Source organism: Equus przewalskii, chromosome 10 (genome assembly GCF_037783145.1).
Source record: "Equus przewalskii isolate Varuska chromosome 10, EquPr2, whole genome shotgun sequence".
Taxonomy (NCBI): Eukaryota; Metazoa; Chordata; class Mammalia; order Perissodactyla; family Equidae; genus Equus; species Equus przewalskii.
Genome location: NC_091840.1, coordinates 17,567,257 through 17,583,710, shown reverse-complemented (window position 1 = coordinate 17,583,710; position 16,454 = coordinate 17,567,257). Strand labels below are relative to the sequence as shown.

The window sequence follows — 16,454 nt, the reverse complement described above, 5'->3', positions numbered from 1 at the left end:
TTTCATAATGCCAACCATTACCCTTTTTTCTCCTTTGTATAAATCTAACATCCTGTAAAAGGTGTGGGCTTAAATTGACAGCTAACAGATTCAAGTTTGCTTTGTAAATATCCTTATGTCTGTTGTCAAAACCCACAGAAGCTTGTTGCCTTTTTTTGTTAGATTGGAACAAGAAGAAGCCATAGGGAGAAAACATTTCTACGTATTTTTCAGATCTTGTTATTGCTTAATGTCTCTTGATTCTTTGATGAATTTCTTGTATGGACTAGTACAGAAAACAAGGTTATCTCCCTTGAAAAACTGGTAAGTTTTCTTTGTCAGATAAGGAGAGTTATATAACCCATTAGGCTTTCCCTTTTTACCTTGGCTTCCAGGAAGCTCAGAGCTAAATGTAATGATCCATCTTATCACTGTCAGTCCTAAACACCTCCCCTTTTTTTACCATTATCCTTTAAATTTTCCTGTTTTATTATGTTGTGTGTTTGTGTGTATGTGTGTGTTTTCTAACTCTAAACTCCAATTCCTTTGTGAAAGCAGGCAAATCTGCTTCTGGGACTTATCCAATAGAAAGTTATGAATAAAAAATTATCCCCAAAGAAGGAGTTCATGTGGGACTCCTTAAAATCTAAAGGTGGCACGAACTGATTCAAAGATATTATGCAGAGAGTGCCAGCCACTGCTTAAGAATCGGTGTGAGAAAGCCATCTGGCCTGCTCCCAGCTCGAGCCTGGGCTTGAGGCCCCATTGCAGTCTCTCCTTGCTGGCGGGGGAGAACGTTCATTTGGTTCATGAGAACAGGCTTGAGGACAGCTCAGGCGGAACTTGGTTGTCACATAGGTAGCCTGTGGCTGCAGAAACACCCAGGTCTAGGTTCCTGTGTGGGTTCTACCACTGACTTGAGAAGGTTGCTGAACCTCTCTGGGCCTCACTGGCCCCTCATCAGAAAGCTGGGGGGCAGGGCGCTGGCCCGGTGGTGCAGTGGTTACGTGCATACGTTCTGCTTCTGTGGCCCAGGGTTCACTGGTTCGGATCCTGGGTGCGGACATAGCACCACTTGGCATGCCATGCTGTGGTAGGCGTCCCACACAGAAAGTAGAGGAAGATGGGCACGATGTTAGCTCAGGGCCAGTCTTCCTCAGCAAAAAGAGGAGGACTGGCGGCAGATGTTAGCTCAGGGCTAATCTTCCTCAAAAAAAAAAAAAAAGAAAGCTGTGGGAACAGCAGGTGAGGAGGGCGATGTGGAGGTAGATACTCATCCCACCTCTAAATGAGGGATGGTTTTTACACTTAAAAACCGGAGCAGACATGCAAAGGAAGATTTTGAGTATCTAAAAAGGTAGACATTTATATGTTAGGAAAAAATACACCTACCAGCAAGAAGGGGGCAAAGGAGCAATTTTAGTAATAATCAAGAAATGCAGAATAAGCCAACAATGCAGTCCCATTTATTTGAGTCAAAGAAATAAGCAAAATAATTTTTTAAATGCCCCAAACTGGCAGCAATATGATGAAACTGACTTTCTCAACAGTGCTTACAGGACAAATTAATCCGACCCTTTTAGAAAGCCATTTGGAGAGCTGTATTGAGAGTTTGTAGAATATTTATAACTTTGACCCAGAAATTTGACTTCTGGGACTCTATGCTATGAAAATAATCCATAATATGGAAAAAACTCCTTGCAGAAAAATGTTCATGGTGAGGCTGTTTACATTATTTAAAATGGAATCAGTACAAATATCTGATAGCACAGATTATCACAAATGGAATATGACATATTGTTTAAAATAATGCTTCTCATAACCATAGAACGAATGCTTAGGATATGATGCTACTTGATAAAGGAAGATATAAAATTGTATGTACACAATAATTACTGCCATTTGTATGTATAAGATGGTAGTTTTCTTTATATATATGTGAGACTTTAAGGAAATACAAGAAAATGCAGTAGTGGTTGTGTTAGGTGACAAGAAAACTTTAATTTTTGCATTTTTTAACCTTTATTTTTCAAAATCATGTTAATTACTTTTCTAATGAAAAAATACATAGCTTTTTATTTTAAAGAAACATAAAAGAAAATAAAAAGGTGGGTTAAATATGTACTTTGCGGGTTTTTAGATTCACACCAGTAAAATTAAGGAAAGAAACGGGGGTCAGGGTCTAGAGAAGATTACTATATTTTTATTTTGCTAAGTTAAGGACGTCTAAAAATAAATATTATTTACTATCGATGTAACTTAATAATTAGTAATTTAATAAAGGAAAGGCCATTTTAACACCAAAAAGTAGGATGGACACATTTTGCTATCATGTCCTCATTTCCTTGTTTTGCTGTGGGCCCCCTGATGGTTTGGGGGACCCTTCTCCCCGCATGAGCCAGGCAAGGGCTCCCCCGGACAGTCCCCGCCGTCCTCCCAGACCCTGGGCCTCTGCAGAGCCGCCCCCACCCAGCGATCCCAAAAGCAGCCCTGAGGTCTCCGCGCCGTTTCCAAAATCCTTCAACTGGGACCTCCAGTTGGCGGTTGCCTGTACTGTGATTAATAGGAACTAAGGCACAGTTTCCAAACTCGGGGCTCCTGAGGGCCAGGCCACCTGTGATGAAGACGTTGCCGCTGCTCCAGCAGACAGAACTCAGAGCTTTTCAAGGCTCCTTCTCCGGGTCATGCTTGTCTGTGTATTTCATAGTTTTTAGACAAAAGGGATAAGAAAATTGTTCCCTACCCCAACATTGTCGCTATCGCCCCCCCACCCCCGGGGCTTGGACCTGTGGCCGCAGCGCCGCCCCTGCCTGCCCTGGGACAAAGCCCGCACACCGAGGGGCGTCTGGGTTTGTCTTCTCCGTGGCGCCATCTGTGTCCTCCCTGCGGCGTCAGTGGTTCTCCCCTAGCCGAGCATCCGAAGAAGCACCGAGCCCCAGGTTCTGATTCCAGGTCGGGGTGGGGCGTGGGGTTTTAAAAAACATGTCTGCAGGTGGTTCCCCGCCTGGCAGGCTTGAGAAGGGCCGCGTCGAGGTCTGGGTGGCTGAGCGGATGGGTCTGGGTGGGGTGTGAATGACGACACAGATGGGCTTGTTATTCTTTCACTAAGATCGCTGAGCACCTGTGACTCCGTGCCCCCCTGGCGGACACTTACAGGCTTCAGCGGGGCTCTCCCAGGGGCTCCGCGCGCGGGTCCTTCTGCAAGGGGAAGAATTGCCTCCCGATGGAGCTGTTTTCAGAACCCAGTGTTGGAAGGTGGGGTCCACCTCAAACCACTCACGGTTCTGGAATGCCTTTGTGGGGAGCTCCCCGGGAGGAGTGACCCAGACCTGCTGCCGTCGCCGGGGCCTCCTCTCCCCGCCCCGCCGCTGGGAGAGCGGAGTGTGTGAGCACAGAGCAGGCCGATCTGGGTGTGGTGTGTCACTCATCCTTTTTTCTGGCTATCAAAGGTGCAGATAATTAATAAGAAGCTGGATCTTAGCAACGTCCAGTCCAAGTGTGGCTCAAAGGATAATATCAAACACGTGCCAGGAGGCGGCAGTGTGAGTACCTTCACAGGTCCCGTGCGCCCGCTGTGGTTCCGGTTTTAAGGAGTGGCATGAGTGGATGTACTTGCAAGACATTGCACAGAATAAACCGTCCTCAGGCTCAGGGTCTCTCTGTGTCCACAAGTAAATGCAGCCCAAACCCCCCACACGTGTGCCCACAGTTGTAGGGGGGGAGCCCCAGCATCCGCAGGTCCCCTGGCCTGCGCTGACCTGCATCTGGAGGCCGGCCCGCCCAGCATCCTACCCCGCCCACCGTCAACAACCCAACTCACCGCCCAGCAGGAATCCTGGAAGCCCCACAGCCCTTTTGAGGTTGGGCTGAAGGCGACAGTGCCTGAGACTGGGCTGTCACCTCCTCCCCCATCACCTGAGCAGGTTCACTTTGAGTGGCTCCACTGTGGACAGCTGGTCTGTTTGTTCTGAGGAGCAGACACCAGGGTCTTCCTGTCCCCCCTCAGAGCAAGAGCAAGAAAAGGCTCCCTGCTCACGTTTGTCTTCTGCATTTTCCGGGGAGGAGCTGATTCCTAAGCCTCTGGCTGTGCTTCAAACCAGCTCCCCACCACACCACCATCACCACCACCAGGGGACCTGCCCGCAGCCAAGGGTTGACAGAGAAATGCTGCTTTGGGCCCTTTTAAATTTGGCCCCCTTCAGATGTCCCTGGGGACTCCCTGTGTCTCCAGTGGATGTGTCCCCGAGATTTGGGGATAGCATCCTCACTTCTCACCTCCCCACTTGGTCAACTCTGCCGTTTCCCTCCCTGCTGGTCCTGATAGTGGGTACAAACTCGCGTCCTGAGGCTCGGCTCCCCTTCTCCGCAGCCCCCTCTCCACTCCCCCAGCCTCTCTCCATCAGCTGTAAGCAAACGTTTAAGCACATTGGGGAGTGGAAGCTTCGAGACCCTTTTGAGGTCGACCCCTGGGAAGGGGGATGGTTTCTGAGAGCAGGCATCTCGCTTCCGGCTGGCAACACCAGCTCCTGGCTGGGTGACGGTGGTGAACCCCGGTGGGCTCTCTCCAGAAAACGCCCAGCCTGGGCCCACATGTCATCTGCATCCAGCCCTGAGGGTTTATTCTTGCAATGTGCGGCTGCCTCCTGCCCTGGGCATCTGGATCCTGTGGTCCTGCTCTGAGCCCCCCTGTGGTCCCCGGAGTAGCGGGCACTCACCCGAGGCTGCTGCATGGCGCTTCACTAACGCTTCCTCACCAGTGTGTGCTCTGTGTCTCCTCTGTGCCCCCAGTCCCTGCTCTCCTGTCCCCCTGCCACCTTGTCTTCTGCTGAAAGAAGGGAAGAGAAGGTGTGGGGACCACCCTCACCTCCTGCCCCGCCCGTGATCATGGGCTCTGAGTGCTGGGGGCTCTTCTGGCTTTGACTCCTGGTTCCCTAGCTTCACTGCGGATGTTGGGCTCCAGCCAGAGGAGGAAGGCCACGTGCTTTCTGGTTTAACTTGTGTCTGCGCAGCTGGTGGGGGGTTGTGCAGGTGAGGCTGAGGCTGGGGGTCCAGCGGGCCACAGACAGCAGACAGCTGCTCCAGGCAGAAGCTGGGAGGAGAGCGTGCATTCCCACTGCTGATGGAGGTGCCCAGGACATCAAGGGACTTCCTCGGGGGACCGCCCCTCTGTCCTGCACTCTGCCTTTGCCAGCCTGTGGGCTAACCTGTGACCTGGCGATGAGCCACAGGACATCCTGGGCTGGCCCTGAGCACTGGCTTTGGCCTGTGGCCACTGCTTGTTTGTAGTAGGAGCCTTCACAGAAAGTTCTTCTCCTGGTGAAAGGTGGCTGCGGGGGCGGAGATGGGGGTTTCCAGCCCCTGCTCAACCTCAGCCGCAGGTGTGCGGGGGCACTGGGCCTCTGGCGTGGCCTCCGGCCTCTGGCTTGCTGCCCTTACCTCTCCAGCCTGGAGGTGACTTCCCAGCAGGCAGGCCCTGCCTCTTTCTCCACCTCAGGGTCCTGCCTGCCTCCAGGCTGGCTCCCGCTTCCACTCCAGGGCCTGGCCTCCCCCCCTCCCCTGGCCTCTAGTCCGCCTGCCCCCTGCCCCCCTGCCATTCCAGGTTCCGCCTTCTCCACAAGCCCACCTCCTCCTCTCTCACAAGCTCCCTCATCCAGGCAGAAGGAAGTGGAAGAAGCCTGGGTCACAGTAGTGTTCACCTTCCCCCCGCCTTGCCCCTCCTCCTTCAGTGCTCCCCCCAGAGCACTGGCCGTCTCCCAGACCTGTTCCGAGAACGCTCTCAGATGGCTTATTAGCCCCCCCATGCACAGGTGCAAGCTGCCGCCCCCGTGTGCCCCCACACCTCACTCCACGCACTGACTCGCAGGTCGTGTCCGCCTGTGGCCTCAGTCAACTCTCCGTCAATAAACTGCAAATGCCAACGTGATTTTGATAAATCATTTGGGATTGTTCCAGATGATTTACACCTAAGTAGAAGCCCCTCTTTTTCTGGGGTCATTGTTAAACCCATTCTCAGACACCAGGCCCCTCTCTCCTGGGTAACCCCGGCGCAGGGAGCAGGAGCCATTGACTCCATGGGGATTGGCCTCTGCACCCTCAGGTGACCTCACATGGGGTCGCTGCTGGAGGCCCTGGGGAGTGACCATCCGGGGACCTCCTCACAGCCATGGCTTTGTAGAGACTTCCTCCAGGAGACCCATCCAGTGTGGGGTCCCCATGGCTGTGCTTCTTCCGGGGAGCTGGTTCTTGGGCTGAGATCAGCCGGCAGCCGGGCCACATGCTGGACCCTGGGCAGGTTCGGAGCCCTGGAGCCCTCGGGCCGCCCATCTGTGTATGAGTCCGAGTCTGCTCCAGCACCGAGATGCTAAACCTGTGGGGTTCTGCTGTGCCGCCTGCCCATCCTGCTGGTGTCGCTTTGCTCCTTTTGGTAAAGAACCGAAATGTCCAGGACACGTGTGTGCCCGGGCGCCAGCTGGTTCTTGCCTCCGAGTCGCAGAAGTGCTCTGGGTCCTCCTCACTGACCGTCGCTGCTCTTGTTGCGGGGGGCTGGGGTTTGTGGAAGCTTCTCCAGGGAGAAAGCCCGCCTGGCAACCCCACACGCCCGCTCCTCTCTGAGGCCCCATGGATGCGGCTCTCGTGCTTTCCCGAGCTGTTTCAAATGCCGCACAGATGGGTCGTGTCGATCCCTCCTTTATGTCCTCAGTGGATGGGACCTGTCAATTTCACGTCAGGAAAGAGGGTGACTTTTTTATGTGTGTTCGCTAAACAATTAGTGTGCGCCCTGCACGATGACAAAGTGTCCCTGTTTTTCCCCGGGGGTCCTTGTCCTCGAAGTGTCTTCAATCCCACAGTTGTTTTGTGAAGACTCAGCTCCTGGGGCAGGGTTGGCGGGATTCCCACAGCACGTTTTCCCACCGTGACTGGGGTGTGCTCCTCGTGGCAGACAGGGAGCGCTGTCCCCGCGGGGCCTGGGCTGACACAGCTGCTCTTCGTCGTGCTGTGCCCATAATAACGTAGTCCTGTTTTATTCTCTTTGTCTCTCTCTTGCTCGTCCTCTCTCACCTCCAGGTGCAAATAGTCTACAAACCAGTGGACCTGAGCAAGGTGACCTCCAAGTGTGGCTCGTTAGGCAACATCCACCATAAGCCAGGTAGCTCCTGCGGAAGGCAAGGACAGGGCGGGCGGGTCTGGGGGCAGGGCAGGACTGTCCGGGTGGTGCCCTCTCCTGAAGTGGCTGGAAAGGATCGATGGGCTGTCAAGGAGAATGGTGACCGTGGAACTTGCTGGGGCCTGGGAGGTGTGGCTTCCCCATCTTGCCCCCGAGCAGGGCCATGCTGGCCAGGACAAGCGAGGAGAGGGGGCAGGTACGGCTCCTAAACCCTGACCCCTAGTTCCCCAAGCGAGCTGCACACGGGGCCTCTAGGACTGGGGAAGGGCCTTATCTGGCCCCTGGAGGCTGGCTATGTGGATGTCCCGGTCTGGTCCCCAGCCGACATGGGGGACACTTTACCGGCTGCACCAGCTGCAACATGGGACCTCTGGGCCATTGCCATGCCCCTGCCGTGACTTGATTTCAACAGGAAATGACCCTGTTGGCGCTCTCCCGTGCTTAGGTTCCCCTCCCCTCCCACACAGCATAGAGATCAGTACTGTCCGTAGGTCTTCCCGTGGCGAAGGAAATGTGCTGTGCCTGCGCCGTCCGGCGTGGTAGCTACGAACCACTGTGGCTGTTGAGCACTTGAAGTGTGGCTGGTACAGTTGAGGAACTGAACTCATTTAATTCAAATTTAAGTAGCCACCTGGGGGCTGGTGGCTACCATATTGGACAGCAAAGGTCTGGATTCTAACTCCCGCCTGGGAGTCGAGCCGGGACTTCTGCCCGAGGCAGGCCCTGGTCAGAGTAGAGGTCCTGACTTGAACCATTCCTGTAGGACGAGAAGGCCATCAGAAGCATAGTCCAGAATGTGTCTATCCTCTGGTTCCCTAGGACATTTTATGGGAGGTTAGTCTCTCCTGGCGAAAACTATCCCACAACTGGCGCCACCAATCTACCCCACGCTGAGAGCAACCTTCCTGGGCGGCTTCATCCTTCCCAAGGAAGTAACATAGGCCGTGTCTCCCGTGCTCACGCATGACATCAAGTGTCCGAGGAGGGAGAGAGGCTCCGGCCCGTCCTTATTTAGGGTGCATTTTGCCGTTTAGTGTCATTTCAAGGTCTTGGAGGGCTGTAGCTTACAGGATGTTGACATACAAGGACCTCACTCTTTGGAAGCTAACCAATTCAGGATGTACAATAATCGCTCCCGGGCCGAGCTGTCATTGACCTCTGCATTTGCCAAGGCGGGAGAGCTTGCGGAGTAAATCTGTGATGCGCATCCTGCTTCTCTAGGGAGCTGAAGCAAACTTGTCAAGCCCTTCAGAAGGACTGACTTGTGCCCAAACCACATTCTCAATACAGGATAGTCTTATCTGCTCCTGAAGGCCGGTGTCTTCCTGGGGTCTCCCGCTTGGCCCTCGCTCAAGGCACGGTGCTCTTTGTGTGTTGTGTTCCAGGAGGCGGCCAGGTGGAAGTGAAATCTGAGAAGCTGGACTTCAAGGATAGAGTCCAGTCGAAGATCGGGTCCCTGGATAATATCACCCACGTCCCTGGCGGAGGGCATAAAAAGGTAAAGGGACAGGGCGGGAGGAGTTATTCATCGAGTCGGGTGGACAAGGCTGGAGGACAGCTGTGGAGCCGGTATTGACTGGCTTGATGTGGCTTCTCAGCAACCACCAGCATGGCGGGGCATGCCTCAGCTGCCCACTGCAGTCTCCTGGGAGCTTTGATGTGCTGCTTGGGATTCTAACTGGTCTCAGGTGCAGCTTGGGCACCTGGCATTTTTAAAGCCCCCAGGTGATTCTTCAATGCAGTCACAGGTGAGAGCCAGTGTGCTAGGCCCTGTGGGCAAGCATCCACAAAAGGAAGTAGCCGTGGCCATCGCCAGCCCTAGTGCACAAAGAACAAGTCATGGGAACATAACCTAATTTTCTAAATGGGTCAGTAGGCAGTTAGAGCAAAACAACGATGCTGAAACCCAGATTTCAGCGAAGCCTCTGCCAGCCTGTCATGGAAGTGCCCCTGCAGGCTGCTGGACCGAGGACCTCGCATTCCCGCAGTCTTGAGTCTCCGGGTCTTGCTGTGGGTCGCTGTCTGTGGGAGCATGGGGGGTGGGGACACCAGGATGTGCAGCCCTGAGCAAGCTCCCTCTGGGCCCTCACCAGGTGCAGTCTTGTGGCTGCACTTTTTCTCTTTTGCACAAATGCAGCCGAAGCGCCCTCTGGGGCGGCCCACGTGTGCTGCCCTGAAGCTCTGGAAGGGGCTCCCTTTCCAGGCTGTAGCGCCTCCCAGCAGCTGACCGAGGCGTGGCGGAGGGAGAAGGGGTCCCAGAGCGGGCGTGGAATCTGTGACCCAGCCGGGCGCGCCCTGCTGGTGGGCGTGTCCGCCGGTCCCCGTCCCCTCCGCCTCCTGCCCTCAGGCCCTGAACCGGTGTACCTCGTCTTGCATTTGCGGTGAGAACCTGCCAGTGTAGTTTTAGAAAGTGGGGGCAGGGCCCAGTTCTCCGGGGAACTGGAGAACATTCTCTGCAAAAGCCAGCGGCTCTGCTTGTTTCGGTGGCTCCCGGCCCTGGCCAGCGGGCCTCCCTGCCCTGGGGGCTTTAGCGACACCCACGCCCCACCCCAAGAGAGCCTGACTGAGTGGATAGGGCCTGGGCGTGGCTGAGTCCCTGGGTGAAGGCAGGTCTCTGACCCTGTCTCTGGAAGCTTCTATGTCCTGAGAAAAGCTCTGGGCTTGGCTCTGCTTGGAGGTGTGACCTGAGCAAGATCTGCAGATACTCTCAGCCTCAGTTTCTCTTTCAGCAAAACAGATAGAAATATCCACATCCCAGGGTAGTCGTTGAGACCCAAACGAGACAGTGTTCTGGAAGGTTCATGGTGCTTTGTAGTTGTCTAAGAACATGAGTTAGAGTCAAGTCTGAACTCCTTCTGTTTGACCTCATCTCTGTGATGGCGCTGGAAGGGTGGGCCCTGCCATGCCCACCGCTCAGAAGACTGTCTTGGTCCCAGAGGACCCCCTCCTGTGCAGGCCCCCAGTTCCTCTGAGATGAGCAAAACTGCTGACTAGCAGTGGCGTGCAGGACCCCACCACCTGAGTTCATTTTAGTTTGGGGGAATTCTTGGACATTCCCAGGACCCTGTCACTTTTTTCTTAAGAACAAAGCTTTTAAAAAACATTAACATAAATGTTCTTTATCAAAGCTTGTGTCAAAGTGGCCTTTCAAATACAGTAATAAGGAAGGGTTCCGTTTTCAAAGCAGTAACCCAAAATGGGCAAAATGAGCAAACAGCTTAAGTGGGAGCCTGGTATTTCTCTACACCCACCTTCAAGCCCCCTGCAACCGGGGCTCTTCTCCTGGGGTCCACAACGTCCTGAAATTGTACGGACGACTTGGGACGTGTGTGAGCATGTGCACGCGTGTGTACGCGTTCTTATGACCTCACCAGATGCTCAAAGAGGTCTTAGGACCCAAAAAAGGTTGAGAACTACTGTGTCCATTACCTTAGGGCTCCTCAGGAAAGAACTGTTACGTACTCCTCGCGTCTCTGCCTAATGCTCTCTGAATCTCCCAGGTGTCCTTTGGAGCGAAGATCTCTGGGCCTCCTGGCTGTGTCATCATTTTTCTACTTTAAAAAGGTCTTGCTTTCTAGCACACCCACCAGGGCTGCCCACAGTTGTTGTCACCCTCAGACTCATCAGTCACTGGCAAAGGGGAAGAATGTGTGTGGCTCGTGGCTAGGCAGCAGTGGCTTTGGGGATGTCCCTTAATCCTCTCCAGCTTCTCTTTCAGCACTTTGATTTGCAATTGGCAATATCCATCAAAATAAAATGTGCGTGCCTTTTGACCTACTAGCAGTGCCACTTCTAGGACACATGTGTGTGAAATGATGTGCGTACAAGGTTATTGGGACACAACATTATTTGTGATAACAAGACTGGGACAACCTAAACACCCGTCCATAGGGGAGTGAATAAATTTTGGTACATCTGCTATGATGGAATACCACGCAGCCATCAACAAGCACGAGGGAACTAGGTACTGATAACGGAAGATATTAAGTCTGAAAACCAAAGTGCAAAGCATGTGGATAATTATCATATGTACAAAAATATAAACGTATATTTTCTATACTCACACCTACACCTGTTTGCATGTGGGGAATGTCTCTGGGAGGGCACACAAGAAACTTACAGTGGTCACTGCCTCTGGGGAGAGGAACTTGGTGGCTCGGGGACAGGTGACAGAAGCACCCTTCACAAGTATTCGCTACTGGAAAACAATAAACACCAAAGTCACCGCCACCTCAGCTGCCTCCCACCCAAGGCCACTTAGTTGGCAGGGCTTGCCCCCCTTCCTCTGCTCTTCATTTCTCCCTCCCTCTCATCCTCTTCTGCAGATCGAAACCCACAAGCTGACCTTCCGCGAGAACGCCAAAGCCAAGACAGACCACGGGGCGGAGATCGTGTACAAGTCGCCGGCGGTGTCCGGGGACACATCCCCGCGGCACCTCAGCAACGTCTCCTCCACGGGCAGCATCGACATGGTAGATGCCCCGCAGCTTGCCACGCTAGCCGATGAAGTGTCCGCTTCCCTGGCCAAGCAGGGTTTGTGATCAGCCCCCGGGCGGTTGGTAATCGTGGAGAGAAGAGAGAGAGAGTGTGGGAAAAAAAAGAATATCGATCCGGCCCTTCGCCCTCTGTCCTCCCCCAGCTGCTCCTCACAGATGGGTTAATCGGTTAATCATTTAACCTGCTTTTGTTGCTCGGCTCTGGCTTGGGACTTCAAAATCAGTGATGGGAATAAGGGCAAATTTCATCTTTCCAAATTGATGGGTGGGCGGGCTAATAATAAAATATTTTTTAAGACATTTACAAAGATGGCCACACCCAACATTTCCTTGGGCAATTGCTTTTGATTTTTTTTTTTTCCTCCTCTGAGTAGAAGAGGATGAAGGAGAGGCTCTGAAAGCTGCTTCTGGGGGAATCTCAAGGGACTGGGGACACCCCCTCCTCTGGCCCCATCCTGGGGGTGTCACAGAGGCAGCGGCAGCAACAAAGGGTTTGAAACTTGGTGTGTTCGTGGAGCCACAGGCAGATGTCAACCTTGAGTGAATGGGATGGGGTGGGGATGGGGAGACACAGGAGAGGCTGAGGCAGAGGGAGAGGGGGACGGGAGAAGGGCAGTGCGAGAGGGAGGGCGTGAGAGGGAGGACACTCGGAGGGGAGGCGCAGCTCCCTGCCTGGAAGGACAGCTGGAAGGGCAACCAGCCTCCATTGCTACCTGCAGCAAACTCGGACCCAGTGGCCAACTATGCTTGGTGGCCCGGGATGTGCTGCAGGTCGGTGTGCCACCCTCTAGAGGGCAGCCTGTGGGAGAAAGCTCCACTACCTCCCATTCCGTGAAGGGACAGTGGGCAGGAGAGGGACGGTTGGCCGGAGGGTGGCACCCTGTGGATTACTTCCTGAGAAGACTGACCTTGATGTCCTGAGTGCTGGCCTCTTCCTCCCTCCCTGCAGGGTGGGGGTCCTGAGCTGAGGGGCTTCCCTGTGCCTCGCAGAAAACCCTGTCTTAGTGAGTTCTGAAGGTTGGAGCTGCAGCCACGATTTTGGCCGCAACACAGATCTGGGACTTAGGGCTAACCAGTTCTCTTTGTAAGGACTTGTGCCTCTTGGGGGACGTCTGCCTGTTCCCAAGCCTGGGCCTCTGGCATCTCTAGAGGTGTGCGGGGGTCTGAGAGGAGGGTCCCGAGCCTCCCAACCCTCTCAGGGCCACTGCAGCCACCTGTCTGCCCCCGCCACGCCTGTGTGTCTGCCGTGGGGAGCCCAGTCACTGCCTGTACACCTCATTATGTCACACACTGTCCTGAGTTCCCAGCCTTACCACCCCTCTTCTCAGTCATGGACATTGTTTCGACGTGGGAGGCACCAACCCTAAACAAAGGGGGGAAGTCAAGGACAGGAAAGTCCAGGCACGAGGTGGGACCTCAGTCTCTTGGTCTAAGTTACACTCATCCAACTGGCGTGTCCCCCACAATGAGCCTGATGGCCTTATTCGGTTCCCTGCCCCCACCTCCCAGCACAGGTGTGAGCCAGGGTCGGGCTCAGCAATGACCCGGGATGTTTGTGCCTGGTTGACTTGGAGAACCTTTTGCTCCCAGAAGGCCTGGTCCCCTTCCTGTGTTGAGCTGGCAGCACGTTTTCTGTCCTGGCTGCCAGAGATGGCCCTGGGATGGGCACGCAAGGCCCCCAGGGCAGGACCAGACTCCCTCTGTCCCCCACTTCTGCCTCAGCTCATAACTGCCAGCCTCTCAGAGAGCCCACCGCTGCTCAAGCCCAAGTGCATATAATCAGCCCTCCATACCCCAAAAGGGGAACTTGCCCCTCTTGGGAATGGTTCTTCCCCAGTCCCAGCTGGAAGCACTGCTGTCTGTCCTGCCGGAGCAGCTGAACATATCCATAGATGTCGCCCTTCCCTCCCCGTCTGCACCCTGTCGCGTTGTAGTCGGATTTGTCTGTTTATGCCTGGATTCACCAGAGTGACTATGATAGTGAAAAGAAAAAAAAGGACGCATGTATCTTGAAATGCTTGTAAAGAGGTTTCTGACCCATCCTCATGGGGGTCCTAGAGGTCTCTCACCCCCCACGCTGGGACTTGGCTCCAAGAGGCTGGTGTGGCTCTACCCCGTTGGGGCCTCCCAGTTTTCGAAAGGCTTCTGTCAGCATCTGGGACCCAACCGAGACCAGATCCTTTCCACTAAGAACCCTCAGCTGTGAAGAAAGCCTGAAGCACAGGATGAGGACAGAAGCTACGGTGTCCCCTCCTGGCCCCCCAGGGCTTCCCTTTGTCAGGGCAGAGAGCAGTGTGTCTTGTGGCTGGCCTGGTTGGCAGCATGAAGATGACCCTCTCTGGTCACAGCCTGGAGAAGTGCACAGCAGCCCTGCTCAGAGAGGGCCTTAGAACTCCCTGTACCACGAGAAAAACGAAGCCAGTGCCAGCTGGGAAAGGTCTGCAGCCCACCCTCAGCCTGGGATCCCTCTCCAAGCTCTTCCCCAGGAGGGGCAGCCCAGGCCTCCCCACTGAGGACCCAGGGTGGTCGCCTGAAGAAGGATGACCAGTCAGGAGACACCCTTCCCAAAGCCTTGGCCAGAGCTCCTGCTGACCTTGCACAAGGAGAACCTTGCTGTTTAAAGAAATGTGGCACCTCAGGCCCAGCTCTGCCCCTTCCAGTTTGGGTCAAGGGCACCCCTAGAGTCTGGGTGGAAGGAGTCTAGGGCCTCCCCTCTAGGGCTGGAGGCTTCATTTGCAGCCAGAGCTCTCCGTGAAAGGAATCATCCGGGCCCAGAACGTGCCACCATGAGGCTCCCCACTGTCCTCTGAGACCCAGCTGTTCTTAGAAGGGTTCTGAGGAAGAAAAAGGAAATGTGGTGTAAAGGTTTGGTAGCTTTTAGAGATGTAGCCCCTCATTACTGCCACTGACTTTGGCTGCATCTCTTCTTGCACGTCTTCTGGCTTCCTCTTCCTGCAGTTCCTGTGCCCTGCTCTTCAGCACCTTATTCCGAGGGGCTCTGGAATCTCCCTTGTGTGGTGGGCTACTGGGATCAGCCTAAGGATCATGGTTTAGGGTGATGAGCTCAGTGCTGGCAGGGAGATTGCAAAGGGATGCTGGCTTGTGACCTTAAATGAGGACAATCTCCCTAGGGCTAGGCACTCCCCCACCTCCAGAGTCAATGTCCCTTGAGTGGGCTAGATAGGATTTGCTATGCGCCCGGTCCCTTCAAGCTCTCCACTCACTTTATCAATAGTTCCATTTAACCTGACGTCAATGGTGATTTGCGATTGCTTGTTGTGCTATGGGGGGAGGGGGGAGGAACCTGTAAGATAGTTACCATGGGCAAAGGGAAGTCTTGGAGGGCAGCAGTTAAACCACCTTGTAACCCTTTTCTTCATGTCAAACACATGTGCTAGAGGTCCCTGGGGTTTCGCCTCTTCCTTGACAGGTTTCCCGAGTGCAGCAGGCTGCCAGCTGGTTCCCGCCTCTTTCCCAGCCAGATGCAGGCAGTGAGGCTTGTGGAGGAATCTGGAGATACAGCTGCTCTGGCCTGCTGCCTTCTTGCAGGGTCCCAAAGCCCACAATCATGTCTCCCAAAGACCCTGGCATCCTTTCCTCTAAGCTGTTGGCACCCATGTCACCTTTCCCACCAGCTCCGGACACGCATCCTACTTCTAGCAGCTGCCAAGGTCTCTCCCTTCACCCTCCTTTATCTTTGTCCTCCAAGTAAAGCCAACAGATGGGCATGAGGGCAGAGAGGAGGTCATCAGCCTGCCCCCTCTGCAGATCTGTGGCTTCATGACTTCTGCTTTCTCTTCAGCTTTGAAAAGGGTTACCCTGGGCATGGACCCAGTCTCACCTCCCAATGGACTTAGCCCCATGAATTTGCAGTGTTGGGCAGGACAGTTTCTGGCACTTGCAAGTCCCATGATTTCTTCAATTTTGAGGGTGGGGGGAGGGACATGAAACCATCTTAGCTTAGCTTCCTGTCTGTGAATGTCCATATGGTGTATTGTGTGTTTTAACAAATGATTTACACTGACTGTTGCTGTAAAAGTGAATTTGGAAATAAAGTTATTACTCTGATTAAATAAGGTCTCTGTGCATGGATTCAAAGGATGAGAAAATGATATAGGATGTATGATTTGCAAGTCCTTTCCCCTCCTTAGAAACTTAACTCAAAAGAGGTAATGACAATATTGTTAAAACCTGGATGTCAGGATCGACCACCTCTCTCTGGGGCCCTGACGGTGAGAGAGAGAGCGCACACTTGTTCCTTTTCAGTTCATTTCTCTCATTCTGGTGCAATGGCACCCACCATTTGGTTGAGCTCACAAGGCCGCACTGTTTGTGAGGCCTGTATCAGTGTAGTCAAACCTCAGAAGGCTGGGGTGGGTGTATGAGTTCTTTTGACCCTGGAAATGAGCCTAGAGGCCTGAAGCTGAAGCAGAACACTAGGCCAATCAGCTGAATGGATGGCGTGGATTCCTTCCGGCTTACAAGCTGCCCTCCTCTCTCCTTTGGAGCCCCATTACAGATTAGTGAACGTGTGCTCAATAAAGATGGGGATTCCAGAGGACTCCTAGCAACGCCACAAAGGAAAACAGAATAGTAACCCATCATATTATTGTTCCTTAGTAAAATGAAGTCAAGGTCCTAACACTGAACCCTTAGACTTTCACAGTTTCAAACTATTACTCTTCTCAGCTTTTCCTGGTGCACATTAGCCACTGCAGAAGCAGCAACAAGGAAGCCAGAAGGAAATGCTACCTCAGAACTTGTGGCTTTCCCAGATAGGACAGGCAGCCTCTGTGGCTGTTCAACTTGACTGC

General features: G+C 53.7%; 1 protein-coding gene across 21 annotated transcripts in view; it reads left to right on the top strand.

Moving 5' to 3' along the window:
* The window catches only part of MAPT (microtubule associated protein tau), a 102,202-nt gene extending 86,486 nt beyond the window's left edge, over positions 1-15,716 (top strand). For 13 of the 21 annotated variants that reach the window (XM_070560274.1, XM_070560270.1, XM_070560273.1 and 10 more), the window contains 4 exons: positions 3,429-3,521; positions 7,045-7,126; positions 8,530-8,642; positions 11,470-15,716. In XM_070560274.1, the coding sequence (XP_070416375.1) occupies positions 3,429-3,521; positions 7,045-7,126; positions 8,530-8,642; positions 11,470-11,685 (504 nt within the window). In that variant the 3' untranslated portion in view covers positions 11,686-15,716. The remainder of the gene's footprint in view (positions 1-3,428; positions 3,522-7,044; positions 7,127-8,529; positions 8,643-11,469) is intronic. The other 8 variants (XM_070560276.1, XM_070560268.1, XM_070560267.1 and 5 more) reach the window with 1 other exon arrangement.
* The last annotated feature ends 738 nt before the right edge of the window (positions 15,717-16,454 follow it).